This window comes from Myripristis murdjan, chromosome 4 (assembly GCF_902150065.1).
Source record: "Myripristis murdjan chromosome 4, fMyrMur1.1, whole genome shotgun sequence".
NCBI classification, from domain to species: domain Eukaryota; kingdom Metazoa; phylum Chordata; class Actinopteri; order Holocentriformes; family Holocentridae; genus Myripristis; species Myripristis murdjan.
In genome coordinates this window covers 11,968,395-11,982,101 of record NC_043983.1, presented here as the reverse complement: position 1 = coordinate 11,982,101, position 13,707 = coordinate 11,968,395, and the positions used below count along the sequence as shown (strand labels likewise).

Below are 13,707 nucleotides of genomic sequence, written 5' to 3'. Positions count from 1 at the left end.
TGAACATGGTTCTGTAAGCAAATGTCTGTATGCTGTTTGTTTAGTGTCACTCCATGCCAGATGGAGCAGCTTTTATTGTGATGTTACAGGAAGTGTGAAAAGGAGGAGACGGGCAAACCAGAAATATATAGGAGCCTAGTAGACAAGTCTAGTAAACCCCACATTTGCCTCATGGCTTTGTCCATACTGTCATGCACATATTGGCATCGTTGACACTCAAGTTGGTTGAGATTTTTCTTTATGAGATCACTGTCAGCTCTGTGTAGCTCTGATTGCCTTCTCTGGTGGTCATGTAAGTTCACATATCCTAATGACTTCAGCAAGTCTAGCTTCAGATTTATTCATCTGGGAAACGAACAGAGAAATACCAGTGTGATGTAAACAAAGGAAATAACACGGCCCAAAGGACTCATGCAAGGACACAAGCAATCGTGATGTTGTTGACCACTTTGAGGCTATTGTGTATTGGGAAGCATATAATGAGGCATGCATGAAAATTTTGACTAGATGAGTTGATCAAGCCATGGAAGTCAGTGCAACACTTTGTTGTGTTTGCAAACCTGACATTATTCTGAACAGGAAGAATAAAAAATAAGTTCTCCCTCAAATTTAGATCTTAAAAAACTTTTTCGGTATGTATATTTGAAGATAGATTTTTTTTTTCCCTCCTACAATGGACATTCAGCCTTTTGGACGTCAATTCTTTAATCTGTGACATGATGCCTCCCTCACAGCCAGTAAACCAGCCAGCGCCCCGGCAGCTGCAGCACCAGCAGCAGCAGCAACAGCAGCGTCGGCGGTGGTGGTGGTGGCAGCAGCGAAGGCAGAGGAGCCCAAGCAACAGACGATGCAGAAGATGGAGCCTCAGAGTGAGGATGAGGAGTGTGACAGGGCCGGGGCCCAGGCAGACGTCCAGCCAGTGGGACACGACTATGTGGAGGAGGTAAGCAACTAATGATGATATGATTGTGACGTTGATTATGATGATAAATGACCCCTAAAAATTATAACTGAATTATATATAAAATCTTCATTAGGTTGCAGTGTTCATGCAATGATCTGTAAGATTATCTTTTGTGTTGAAGTGTCCGTCTACATGATTGTGTATTCTTCCGTCCTTCCTCAGGTACGTAATGATGACGGCAAGGTGATTCGCTTCCACTGTAAACTCTGTGAGTGCAGCTTCAATGATCCCAACGCTAAAGACATGCACCTGAAGGGAAGAAGGCACAGATTGCAGTACAAGGTGAGAAAATACGGTTTCTCAGCCAGACATTGCAGGAGAGATTTTACTGATGAAAGTCTTAGAGCTGAACCTGACCCGACTCGTTACCCAAAGAGCCATAATCAGAGGCATTTACTGTATCAGCATCCATAAATATATGCTTTAACTTAATGCAAGTGTCGTGATTTCCTTTACTGGGTCATGTGTGAACCTTCTAAGCTGTAGTTTTGACTAGGGTAATTGCAGTTTTGTCTTTCGGTTTTCAGTTTCACCTTGGGTTTGCTGGTATTTGTTAGGGCAGTGTGTACCTATTTCAAAGCAGAACAGATGTGGAGCTCAGGAGAAATCAGTTGATGAGCCTCCCTGCTCGGAAAAGACCTTAGATTCTCACAGTTTTGAGAAATTACAAAACCTTTTTAATGTGAACTTCACTGGAACTTCATATTCTGGTTGAGTTTTTTCCCTAATACAGTATACATTTGCCACCACATGATGGCAGCCTTGCTGTTGTCAGGCGGCTGATTTTTTTTTTTTTTTTTTTTTTTTTTTAGCTGTCTTAAACCACTTTGTAACTGTGTCAAGAAGAGTGCCTCGCAAATTAAGTTGTTTTGTATATTAGAAAATGATACTGCAATTACATAATTCAAGATGGCACATGTGTGCAAAGTCCTATATTTGAACACAGTCACTTAAGGCAGTGGGGAAGTGCAGAATCATTTGGGCATTAACTCGTCAGTTAAATTGCTTAAGCGCTGTTTACGGGATATCCTGGCATCTTGGCATGTAGGTGTGGTTTTGTGGGTTGTATCCTGGATTTGATCTGGTCCAGACTCTTTGTCACATGTCCCAGCCATTCCTGTCTTTCTCTGCTTTCAACTAGGTAAAACGTACCTCTCCAAAAATGTCAAAGAACCAAACAAAAGTATTGATTTGTCCTCTTCTTGCTCCCTTTGCAGAAGAAAGTGAACCCAGAGCTTCCTGTGGAGATAAAGCCCAGCAACCGAGCGAGGAAGCTGCAGGAGGGCAAGCTGAGGAAGCAGAAGCAGAAGGCGGTGCTGAAGAGACAGAGAGATGATGAGCAGCGATGGCACATGGAGATGAGGTCAGACATGTCGTCAAAGATCATGACATTTCAGCCAGTGACCCAGACTCACTGCCACATTATCGTCTGTGCTGCTCTGCACTCTGAAGTCAAGTTTGCTGTTCGTCTTGTGTCATACAAAACAAAGAGAAAAGGAGAACATACAAAAGATGCTTTGAAGGAGGTAACATTGGTAAAGAGGAAGCTGTAGAGCTGGTCAGCTGTTGGACTGACGCACGTATGTGTGTAACCCAGGGGAAATCCCTACCTCAGTTTATCAACTTCTTCCATTGTTTTTGTTTTTGTTTTTTTACATTCTCTGACACTTGTCAGTCAAACCATCTCCTATGTACATACAGAATAAAATCCATAATCTCAACAGTCTCACATAGTGTTTATGAGTAGTTTTCAATGTCAAATATGAAGTTTTTCTTTGTGGGAACTAGATTAGGTATATCTGTGCAGCAGTGCTTCCTTTAAACCTGGCCTTGCCTGTTGCTTATGTAGCAGTCTCTCTGTCTCACTCTCTCTGTTGAGGAGATCATGATGGGTTAAAATGTTACATCTGCAGCCAAATAGCAGATATGCCAGTCTCAGGGGAAATATACCATTTCAGGTCGAGCATGAATTAAGCAGTTGGATCATCTGTAATTGACATTTTTTCCTTTTTCTTTGATTTCTTTGATTTTTTTTAAACCACAGACATGGCGATCCAATTGAAAACATGCTATACCTCCTGTGCTAATCTGCTGCACTTTACTCAGTAAACATGTTTTATAATTTCATTATGTGTCCAAGGAAAGATAACAGTACGTTTTTATTGAGGTTGCCTTGAAAATTGCCCATTGGGGGTAAGCAGTGTAAATTTAGGTGGATGAAAAGCTAGTTTCATAGAGGTTCTCCTCCACTGACACGTCGCTGCACGTCGCTGCTTCATTTCCCCCAGGCGATATGAGGAGGACATGTACTGGAGGAGGATGGAGGAGGAGCAGATGTACTGGGGGGAGCAGCGACGCAGGATGGCCCCTCCTCCGCTGATGAGCCGCCCAGGAATGCCTGTACCCCCCCTGCTAGTGAGTGTGAAGCTGCCATGTTACATCTTACTTTTTTGAGTGTCGTAATATTTGAATGTAAACCTTGTGTTCAGCAAGTAAATGTGTAGTCAGGATAGTCCCTGCTAGTGCTGAAATGATTAGTTGATAAATTGATTAGTCATTCAGCAGAAAATTAATCTATTGAGTCATCATTTTAGTTGCTTATCAAGTGAAAATACCAAGCATTTTCTGGTTATGGCTTCAGATTTACAGCTACAGATTTGCTTGCTACTCTGTTTCTTCTTATTATCAATATAATGTTTGGGGATTTTTATGGGTGCTGATCGGACCAAGGAAGAAATTTTAAGACCTTGTTTAGACTCTGGCAACTTGTGATGGGCATCTCTCAGTCAATAATGATAATAAGCATTAGCTGCAGTGCTGTTGCTGTCTGGTATCAGCTTGTCAGAGTAGTTCTTAGAGGATTTCTGGTGGCTTAGTGGGCCAGCGTTAAAACACAGTGTAAAAAAAAAACACCAACTCATCACCTTTTTCCACAAGCCTTTCCCTCTTTCTCTCCAGTTCCCACTATCAACTAAATATAAAATGTATTGGAAGTAACACCTAGAAAAAGTATGATAAATGATTTCCCTCCTCTCCCCTAAGACGTGCGTTCGTCGACCGGACTCCCCAGATGACCGCCACATCATGGCCAAGCACTCGACTATTTACCCGGTGGAGGAGGAGCTGCAGGCCGTCCAGAGGATTGTCTCTCATTCAGAGAGAGCCCTCAAATTGGTGTCAGACTCCCTGCTGGAGAAGGAGACACCCCATATTTCTACCTCGACTTCTGACGACGGAGAGGAGAAAGTGTAAGAAGGAATATTAGCAGAGTCCCCCATTTCCTGTGGACATGTTAGGGAAATATGGATTGAGCCCTATTAAAGACTAAAAGCACTTTGAAAAATGTTAAATGGTTTCAAAACCAGTCCAACAACTCTTAATATTTTTCCTTTTCTCACTCTCTCTTTGTCAGTGCCGAGAACCCGGGACGGCTGCTCAAAGGGGTGATGAGGGTGGGCATCCTGGCCAAAGGTTTGCTGCTTCATGGAGACAGAAATGTTGAGCTCATCCTGCTGACTGCCAAGAAGCCCACCATCTCTTTACTGAAGAGCATCGCCAAGCAGCTGCCCAAGGAGCTGGCGGTAAGAACACTGAGCAGTCCTCTAACTTCACCTGAGTGACAAAGATCAAGCAGTCATTAACTGAAACACTGTTCATGTTGAATTCCCTTTTCTGTGTAGGCGGATGAGAAAGGGAGGGATTTTGTTAGCAAACTTAACAGATTTTGCGTTTCCTTTTTTAGGAATGGATTAGAGACTTAAGTCGTACACTGTTCCGAGTTATTATAAGCCTGTGGCATCCACTGGGCTTGAAGACATTTTGGAGAACTGCGAACAAAGTCCTGACTGAAAGGCCAGGAAAAAGCAGACCTCCAGTCTCAGTTGGTTAGATATGATGTTGTTAGATGCAGTATATAATTAAAAAGAGGAAATGACTAATATAGACCACAGCTGTTGCCATATGACTTATGTCACTTAGTTTAGTCATGGAGCGTAGTTTAGTCATAGAGCTCAAGGAAACACACCAAGACGGCATTACAAATTAACAATCACACTTCAGTAATTAGATGGGGTTTTTTTAGCATCCAAGACACAAAACCAGAAATATCACTGCAAAATCTCTCTGCATCATTGTCTTTTCCTTAGCCTTCTAAAGGGGAATACCATTTAATTATAACATTCAGATAGGTTTCTCCCATGCACTAGAGCAGTTCAGTTTGCATTAGTGAACATTCACTACTGTTGTCTGCAGCCAGAATCATGGGGGTAGTTTGTCTTGCTCATTTATTAGTGATTGTATCGATGTACATCTTCACAGGAGACCGAGGCAAATTGGTCAAGACTCGTGTGTCAAGATGCGTGTTTGGTGGCTCAGAGCTGACACCACTGCTACTAACACCACCACTCAGTTCATCTTTTATTTATTCATATTAGAGGATGCACAGGCTGTTTCTCTCAGTAGCAGTGTAGGAGTGTTTTCTGGATTCTAGCTGTGGGAGAGAGTTGTGCATGTTCACAAATGACTGAACTACTTTAGGCCGAGGGAATAACCCGTGTGAATTTTTAAATTGACTGGTACTCCCCATTTAAGACCCACATCCAAGAGAGAGGATTCGTTCTAAATAAAAATCCGTGACGGAGACTTGAAGGCTGTGATGTGTTGTAATTCCTTACTTTTCCTCCCTCCTGCTCCAGCTGTAATGAGAGTTTTCATCAGAGGTGCTTTTAACTGATCTTTAGATTCACTGCCTGGTTATGACACCTGAATCCTACAGAGTGAGACTGGGGCACTAAACTACCTTTTTACTTTATGTAATATTCTACTGCAGAAGAGACCCTTCTATAGGAAGGACATTCCTAGTCTTGAGAAATATTGTTTCCATGTTATTCACCCTTTTTAAACAAGGGCCATACAATCCTATTAATCTAATGAGAACCAATTTTCATACCTGGGGTTAAAAACATTACAGTTTTACCCTGTTGTCCTGCCAAACTAGGCCCTTCTGTGCTTGTTTTCCTCTAAAAGAAAGCCCCCTACTCCCCTCCTCCTCTGTAGTGAGTAATACCAAGTGTCCTTTTAACCGGCAGACATTTTCTGAAGATCAGTATGAGGTGCAGGCTCACCCTGAGGAGGCGAACATCCTGATATTTTCAAGCAAGGAGCCCAAAATGCAGGTGACCATTTCTCTCACCTCGCCGCTGATGAGGGAGGACCCTGCCGCTGAGAAGGACAAGCAGGCAGGAGGAAAATCGGCTGAGAAAGGTTAGAGAAGCCAAAGCTTTCAGTACCAGACGACCAAATGTTAGCACTGTGTGTATTACACTATATATACCCTCCCCACCCCTCCACCCACCCATTAGCAGCCTAAATTTTAGGCTGAAAATTACACAAAATTAGAGATGGGACTTTTAACCAAGCCCACAAAACAATGTCTTAACAACAACAACAACAAAAAAATGATATGCTTATTTTTTCTTTAACCCTTTACCCTTTAAAAAAAAAAAGGAACTTGAGTCACCCATTCATTTGTCCCACTTCTTTCATTTTCCCATTTTTTTGCAGTTTACGGTAGTCCCCCTCCCAGTTCTTTATTTATTTTCCACAACATGGGAATCAAAAGCCGGGCTCTCCGACCTTTCTGTGCCAGTAGGGTGTGTGTTTATCTTGTGAACACACGCTCAAATACACATTTGGGAAATTATGATAAAACAGACAGAAATGATGATCAATGTGCAGATAATGCCCAGGGATGAGAATAAATAATGATACTACCTGTAGGAGTAATCATAGCTGTAAGATTTCAGATACCTAGCTTTTCTTGTTGCATTAGTGTTTGATGATAATAATGACAGGAGGGAATCTGAGGTCCAACGACTTCCCACTCCCTTATCTCTCATCCCTGCAACATGAAATGGCATTATCGTTATTGATAAGGCGTTGGAGTGTCACTTTATACCCCTACAATGGTCACAATATTGAAGAAATGTTAAGATGAGATCAAATGAAATCATCAGCATTACTCCCCCCCTTTTTAATGGTGCCGGTAATTTTCATGATCATTGTGTTGCAAACACTCCCTCGCCTATAACAATTACTGTCAGCATTTTAATGTATTTTTCCCATTTGGAAAACATGATAGAAATGTTTTCCGTGGCCGCTTTCTTTCTCTATTTTGTTTGGGTTTGTTGATCAGTGCCCCAAATTCTGTATCAGCAGACCTAGGCAACCCAATGACTCTTCTGAAGACCACACTTGGATACATACCACTAAGAATAGTAAAATAAAGGAAACAAAACAATGTTGTCCATGTTTATTAAGCTTTTCAGAGTGGGAATGCCAAGAACCCTCTTACTCACTAAGATTAGAGGGGCGTAACTGTTCATAAATCAGTACTCCCGGCTCTAAGAGGCATGATAAATGTGGGGTTTTTGATTCTTAGTGGTATGGTAGTGTAGACTTCAAAAAAGTGACTGATTTTCATGTATTTCCCCTGTAACAAACCTAATGTCCTCTGTTCTTGCTACAGTGCCAGTGAACATGGAAGTGTGGAAAGCCCCTAGGCTTATCTTGTGAAATATTATCTCATGACAGTGGATGCATTGGAAAAAATTGTCATTTGTCATTTTGAGGTCACACATCCATTTTGTAAAGCTCACGTGAATTTGTCCTAAAAGTCAAGCATAGACTTTGATGTTTGTTTTTTTTTTTCATGGACTGTTCCATTTATGTCCGAAACAGGCACACAAAGTTTCTTTTGAACCAGTTTTGCATACTGATTTATAGTACCCCAAGCTCAGCCCTGGCTCTGTCATATATTGTTGAACAAATTTGACCTCATGATGCCATCAGTTGTTAAATTAGGGGGGCGTGCCCAAAAAAGGCACTCCTTTTGCTCATGTGCCTTTATCAGCTTGGGATGAGCTCCTTTACACTTTGTCACTAATTTAATCCATTACTATCAATGCGATTTTGGGTCAAACCAGTAAATACAAAGCTGTAGGTACAGAGATATTGATTTTTCCCTGATGTACTGGATATCAAAGGTCCGCACATCCTTTGAAAATGATGCAGTTTTTATTACCTGGGGCCGGAAATGAAAATCCATTAAAGCAGACTTTTTTCATTTGCATACAGTAACCAGAAAAATCAAAGTGAAAAGAAACTGCCACTTATTTCTGACAATGTATCTATAAAATACAACCTCTTGGTTGCACTAGGGTGTGCACCAGAGATTTTCCTACCACTGAACAGTTGAGGTGGGTCACCTTGCCTTGGAGAGATGATATCCCACCTACAAGTTCACTGTTTCACCAGGGAGTTTTTGTGTCACATGCTCTAAATACTTGCAATGGGTTTTCCCCTCTGATGAGAATAAACCTGAGTGACACAACTGAGGTACACACCTATAACAATAATAATAGCCCTTTAAAAAGGATTGTAATTTTGTGGAGATTTAACTTTCAATAAGGAGTTAATCTTCTGTTCATTTTCAAGAGTTAAGATGAGCAGATGGATATCAAAATATTTCAAGGCCTTTAATATAGCCTGGAGCACAAGGAAACAAGAAGTGGTGGAAATATTGCACCACCAGACCCCCACAGTTTAGTGGCCTGAAGCTGATCTGTCATATGTGTAATAATGGTTGTGCTTGTACTCCTACAGTTCTTCCCCTGAAAGTGGTTCCATGTAAATCATTTGAGAAGACAAACTCAGTTCCCTTGAAACCATGAGTAAAAAAAAATGTGACAAGCTCCAAATGCCAAGATATTTTGGGGGAGATGTTTTCTTCCCTCAAAAAAGGAAAGAATTTCATTTTTTTTTTTTTTTTTTCAGTTGAACAAGGATCTGTAATGTACTCAGTCAAGGCATGCATTAGGTGTAAATCCAGTTGTTCCAGGTGCTTCTACATAAAACAAATTACAAGGTGCCCACAGTTGCTTTTTTGTTGTGTGGTTTCAGTACATGATCAGAAATTATTAGGCTTCATTTGGACCTTGATTCTTACTGGTAACTAAATCCAAAGTTAAGTTAAAAAAAGAGTCTGCTTTAATAGGCCTTCATTGGAGATCTTAAGGCAATAAAACATTATATGATATGACATTATGCGTAACAGTTGAAACATAATTGAAAGATGTTCATTCTTGGAGCTAAAACACCTGTATCAGTCAAGTCAAATGCTTTGCTTGTTGTCTCATATTTTCCCTTCACGTTACCTCTTTTAACTAGAGTTTTTTAAGCAGCCAAGGGCAGAGTTTGAGAATTGACTGGAAATTGTTTGCATTAGAAAAATGCCAGAAATGTTTTAGTAAGCTCATCCCTGGTCAGTAAACGTGCAACAACAGCTGCAACACGCTTTATGACCTTTGTGCACTGCAGTGATCATTTAGCTCCTCCGTGTACTCAGCAGTTAGCATTGAGCCGATACATGTTGTGTCTGCCAGGTGTGGCTGAGAAGGATCCTCCTGACGTCCTGAATAAGAAAAAATGCCTAGAATACCTAGCTGCTCTCCGACACGCAAAATGGTTCCAGGTAAAAGCCTCGCAAAAACCTTGCATGACTATATCACAATGTTAGACTGTGTATTAACTGTCACCACACACTGATGTAGTCTGTTACCTTTGATAACAGATATTAAGAATTAAGTGCAATGTCAAAACAAATGTGAAAGTGAAAAATAGAAGTGATGTACATTTACTATTTGTGACTATTTGTTTTTGCGTTACGTTAACATCTGCCATTACAGAATTTTTATGTATCTGCCAGCGAACTCTATTTCTTAATATTGCCTGATAAATTTCAGGCATTACAATTTTATGATTTGATTTTGCTCTGTGGTTTACACTTAATGGTTCGTAAAAGTTCATAAAATTGAATCCGTTCGCTGTAATGCAGCATTTAAACCCAGGAAAACACAACACTTATGGCATATCATATATCAGATAACTAGTCTCATGATAATGGTTTGATATCCATATATAGCCCTGCGCTATTTGCAATTACATTTGTTGGAGTTCCAGTGTAGCAGCTGTGAGCATTTTTGTGTTAATGCTGATGATTATTTTCTTGCATGTTTGCATCGCTCTAGGCTCGGGCCAACGGGCTGCAGTCCTGTGTCATCATCATTAGGGTGCTGAGAGACCTGTGCCAGCGGGTGCCAACATGGGGCAAGATGCCTGGCTGGGTGAGTCACAGGCATCACATATCTACTTTTTTCGTCCATATTACCTATTCGCTAATCAGTTGGACAAATTGCAAGAGAAAAAAACTCAACTGATTTTGTATCCTCATTATGTCCTGAGTGAGGGGAAAAAGTCCCAAGAAATCCCATTGGTGGAAAGTTTTGAAAATCACCTATTTATGACCACATATTACCAAAAAACACTGTTTTTAACACACAGGGGAAAGGGGTTCAAAATTTTACTTTCAGATATCACTATAAAAATTCAAGTTGATTACACACACAAAGACAAGAAAAAAAGTCAATTACAAGTTCTTTGAATTATTCTGTTTAATTATTCTGATATGCGCTAATAAGGAATATAAGGAATAAATGCCAGAAGAGACATTTAAACACTGAATTAAAAGGTTACTATGTATACAGTAACCTTTAAGTCACTGTTTAAATATCTCTTCTGGCATTTATTTTTTCTCTTGCAATTTGTCCTAGGTTTTTTCATAAAATGACTGGACTATTTGATTGTTTTTACTGGTACTATTTACATCTTACTTTTTAACCGGTAGTTTCCTTTTGGCAGGAATGAAATCTGTTTTTCATTTAAAGCTCCATCTCTCTGCTCTATTGACTGTCTGAAAGAGTAGAATATTCCAGAAATTATTTTTTGAAAACATTCAGACAGTAGCTCGTGTTGTAAGGAGAAACTTTTTTGTACATCCAATATTCTGGCTGTTCTTTGTGCAAAAGGCAAGACACTGGAAACTTCAACTTCAACTGAAGGGGCTTGAATCCTGAATCCAGTGTGTGTACGTCTTTGTTCCATTGCAGCATGTGTGTATTTGCCCGTGTTTCTGTCCCTCCAGGCGATGGAGCTGCTGGTAGAGAAGGTCATCAGCAGTGCAACAGGCCCGCTGAGCCCTGGGGAGGCCATGCGCAGGGTGCTGGAGTGTATCTCCACTGGCATCCTCCTGCCAGGTCAGATACCCAGTAAACTCATTATTTCACCCTATTAGAAAGTCTCATTTCTTGTGCCAAGCTGTTCTCACTTCCAAGAAACATTAAGCTTGGTTGTCTCATAGTTTCTTTGTGATGTTTTGCCATCTACAGTGTTTCATTTTGGTGCTATAACCTCATGTTATGCCAAACATGAACCTTTTGAAAAGGATGTTAATTTCAGTGTCGTCATGGTCATATTCATATATTTTCCTCTCTTTACTCAGAAGGGCCTGGTTTGTTGGACCCCTGTGAGAAAGAGCCAACAGATGTGTTGGAGAGCATGACTGATCAAGCCAGAGAGGACATTACTGCCAGCGCACAGGTACGCTCCCCCATCTGAATGCACAATGAACGCTTATTTTGCAAGCCAACTGAAATTCAGCTGACCTCTCTCTCTCTCCCTCTCTCCCTCTCTCGCTCCGGTGTCTCGTGGTTCCAGCATGCTTTGCGGCTGCTCGCATTCCGTCAGATCCACAAGGTCCTGGGCATGGAGTCTCTACCAGCGTCCAAGGCCAGCGCCCGCAACCGCAAGCGGAGACGGGACGTCAGCGACACGGGCGAAGGGGAGGGCGAGGGCAAAAAAGACAAGAAGGAGGATGCGGTGGAGGCTTGACCTCCGCCTCCAGAGCAGCATATTCGCTAGTGTAGAAACTGGTAGAATGTCACAACTTTAACATTTTCTTATTTTGAAAATAATCTTAACACACAGCTATACACATATGAATATAACTGACTTTACTTGTTACGTGTCTGCCCTTGAAGCGAGAGGAGAGATTGTCGGAGGGGGAGGACTGAAGTTTGAGAATCTGTACTGCAATTCCTTCTCCCATATAATATTTTACTGCAGATGTACTGTACCTAAACGTGTGCTAAGGAAATTGGCTGGAAGTTTGTGCCGTAAGTTTCCAAGGGAGCTAAGGATTGCATCATTCCATTTCTATTATACTTGCACACTAACTACTGACCACCCCTCCCCACCTCCCGCATTTCATTCACATTAACTGTACCAACCACTGTCACCTAGCCATTGTTTTCTATGTGTTAGAGGTACTCTGATATTTAAGCCTCCAGTAAAATTGAATTATCAGCACCTTAAGCTTTATTTGGGCTTTTCTCAAAGAAGAGTTTGAATCCTCTCGGCTCTCCAGGCCCCTTCAGTTTTGTCATCTTGACTGCGGGCCGGGAGTCACCGAACTAACGCAGCTGTGTGACTTTGTACACCGAAAAATGTGTTTTTATGTCTGGAATAAAAGGGGGATTTTACTTTTATGGAGGCTTTGAGACTGTTTGAGAGAAGATTCACTATGTAAAGGATTTACATACTGTGATGTACATGGTGCCTAAAATACAGGTAATGACACATTAATAATCACAAAAAACAAACAAACAAACACAAAAAAATGGTGTGACGCTGTTGATTGAAACGGGTGTACCTGACTCCCTGACCCTTAACGCCCTCTCTCCCTCCACCCTTGAATCCCCTCAAAAGCTGTGCTGACATTTTCTTCTAAGGCATTTTAGAAAGTGGAAGGAGATAGACAAAGGAATTTTAAGATCCAGCCAAAGGCTCACATCACACCTTAAAAACAATACACTAAAATAAATGTTCTCAATGAGGCCCTGAAGTGTGTCAAAAATCTACATCGATGGCTTTGTGCAGCATCCATTTGCACTACAAAGTCTTTGTGGAAATAACACTGGGGCGAAAGATGATGTCTCCAATGAGATAGAGCGAGAGAGGGAAAGAGAGAAGTCTTATGTTGCACAGTCTAGCATGCTGAGGGAATGAAGCACTTAAGAAATGACAATGTTACTGTATGCAGCCATAATGTTATCATTTGAATATGCCTAGCAATGTTTTTTCTTCCAGAGTGTATGGTGGAGAGAAGTTTTAGTCTGAAAAAAAAAAAAAAAAAAATGTTAAGACTGAATATCTACTGTAACGATCAAGGGGTTACTAGTCGTTTTGACTTCCTTTCTTCCTTGTGCCTGCATTGTGTTGTGTATTAGAGATTTCACATCGAGACAGGATTCAGAAAAAAAGGGGAACATTTAAGAATTACCGTCATTACTGCAATATTTTAATAATCCTCACGAAGATGTAGGGTGGAGAAAGAATTGCACAAGTCTTGGTTTGAAGGTTCATGTGAGAATTAATGTGCAGTTTTTTTTGTTTTTTTTTTTTTTGTTTTTTTTTTTGTTTTGTTTTTTTTGGTTGATTTTGTTTACTAAGAACATCATGTAGACACATTGTCTTTATTTCAGAAGGATGTTGCAATCAGTTTTGTATTGTCAAACGAAGTGTGAACGTTGCTGTCCTATTATTTGAATGTCTTTGTAGTGCCGCCTAAAAAAAAAAAAAATAAGGGGAGATATTAAATACTTTTAAGCCATTGTTGTCTCTTTGCAGTGGTGTATTGTCTTAAAAGCTGAGTTTTATTCTTTTTAGTTTGCTGGAATAATATCAGGAAAGCTGATTTTTAGGCAGCTACAAGAATCACACCTTTTTAGTTACAACTATTAAAGGGATTAATAAGGGCTTGGGGATGCGGCCGCCGCACGTCACTCCCT

At 40.8% G+C, this 13,707-nt stretch overlaps 1 protein-coding gene across 5 annotated transcripts in view; it reads left to right on the top strand.

Moving 5' to 3' along the window:
• The window catches only part of zfr2 (zinc finger RNA binding protein 2), a 38,999-nt gene extending 25,470 nt beyond the window's left edge, over positions 1–13,529 (top strand). For 4 of the 5 annotated variants that reach the window (XM_030049051.1, XM_030049053.1, XM_030049054.1 and 1 more), the window contains 12 exons: positions 735–943; positions 1,127–1,246; positions 2,182–2,327; positions 3,253–3,379; positions 4,007–4,212; positions 4,377–4,545; positions 6,052–6,226; positions 9,406–9,494; positions 10,051–10,146; positions 11,004–11,115; positions 11,361–11,458; positions 11,576–13,529. In XM_030049051.1, coding sequence (XP_029904911.1) covers positions 735–943; positions 1,127–1,246; positions 2,182–2,327; positions 3,253–3,379; positions 4,007–4,212; positions 4,377–4,545; positions 6,052–6,226; positions 9,406–9,494; positions 10,051–10,146; positions 11,004–11,115; positions 11,361–11,458; positions 11,576–11,749 — 1,721 coding nt within the window. In that variant the 3' untranslated portion in view covers positions 11,750–13,529. The remainder of the gene's footprint in view (positions 1–734; positions 944–1,126; positions 1,247–2,181; positions 2,328–3,252; positions 3,380–4,006; positions 4,213–4,376; positions 4,546–6,051; positions 6,227–9,405; positions 9,495–10,050; positions 10,147–11,003; positions 11,116–11,360; positions 11,459–11,575) is intronic. The other variant, XM_030049052.1, reaches the window with a different exon arrangement.
• The last annotated feature ends 178 nt before the right edge of the window (positions 13,530–13,707 follow it).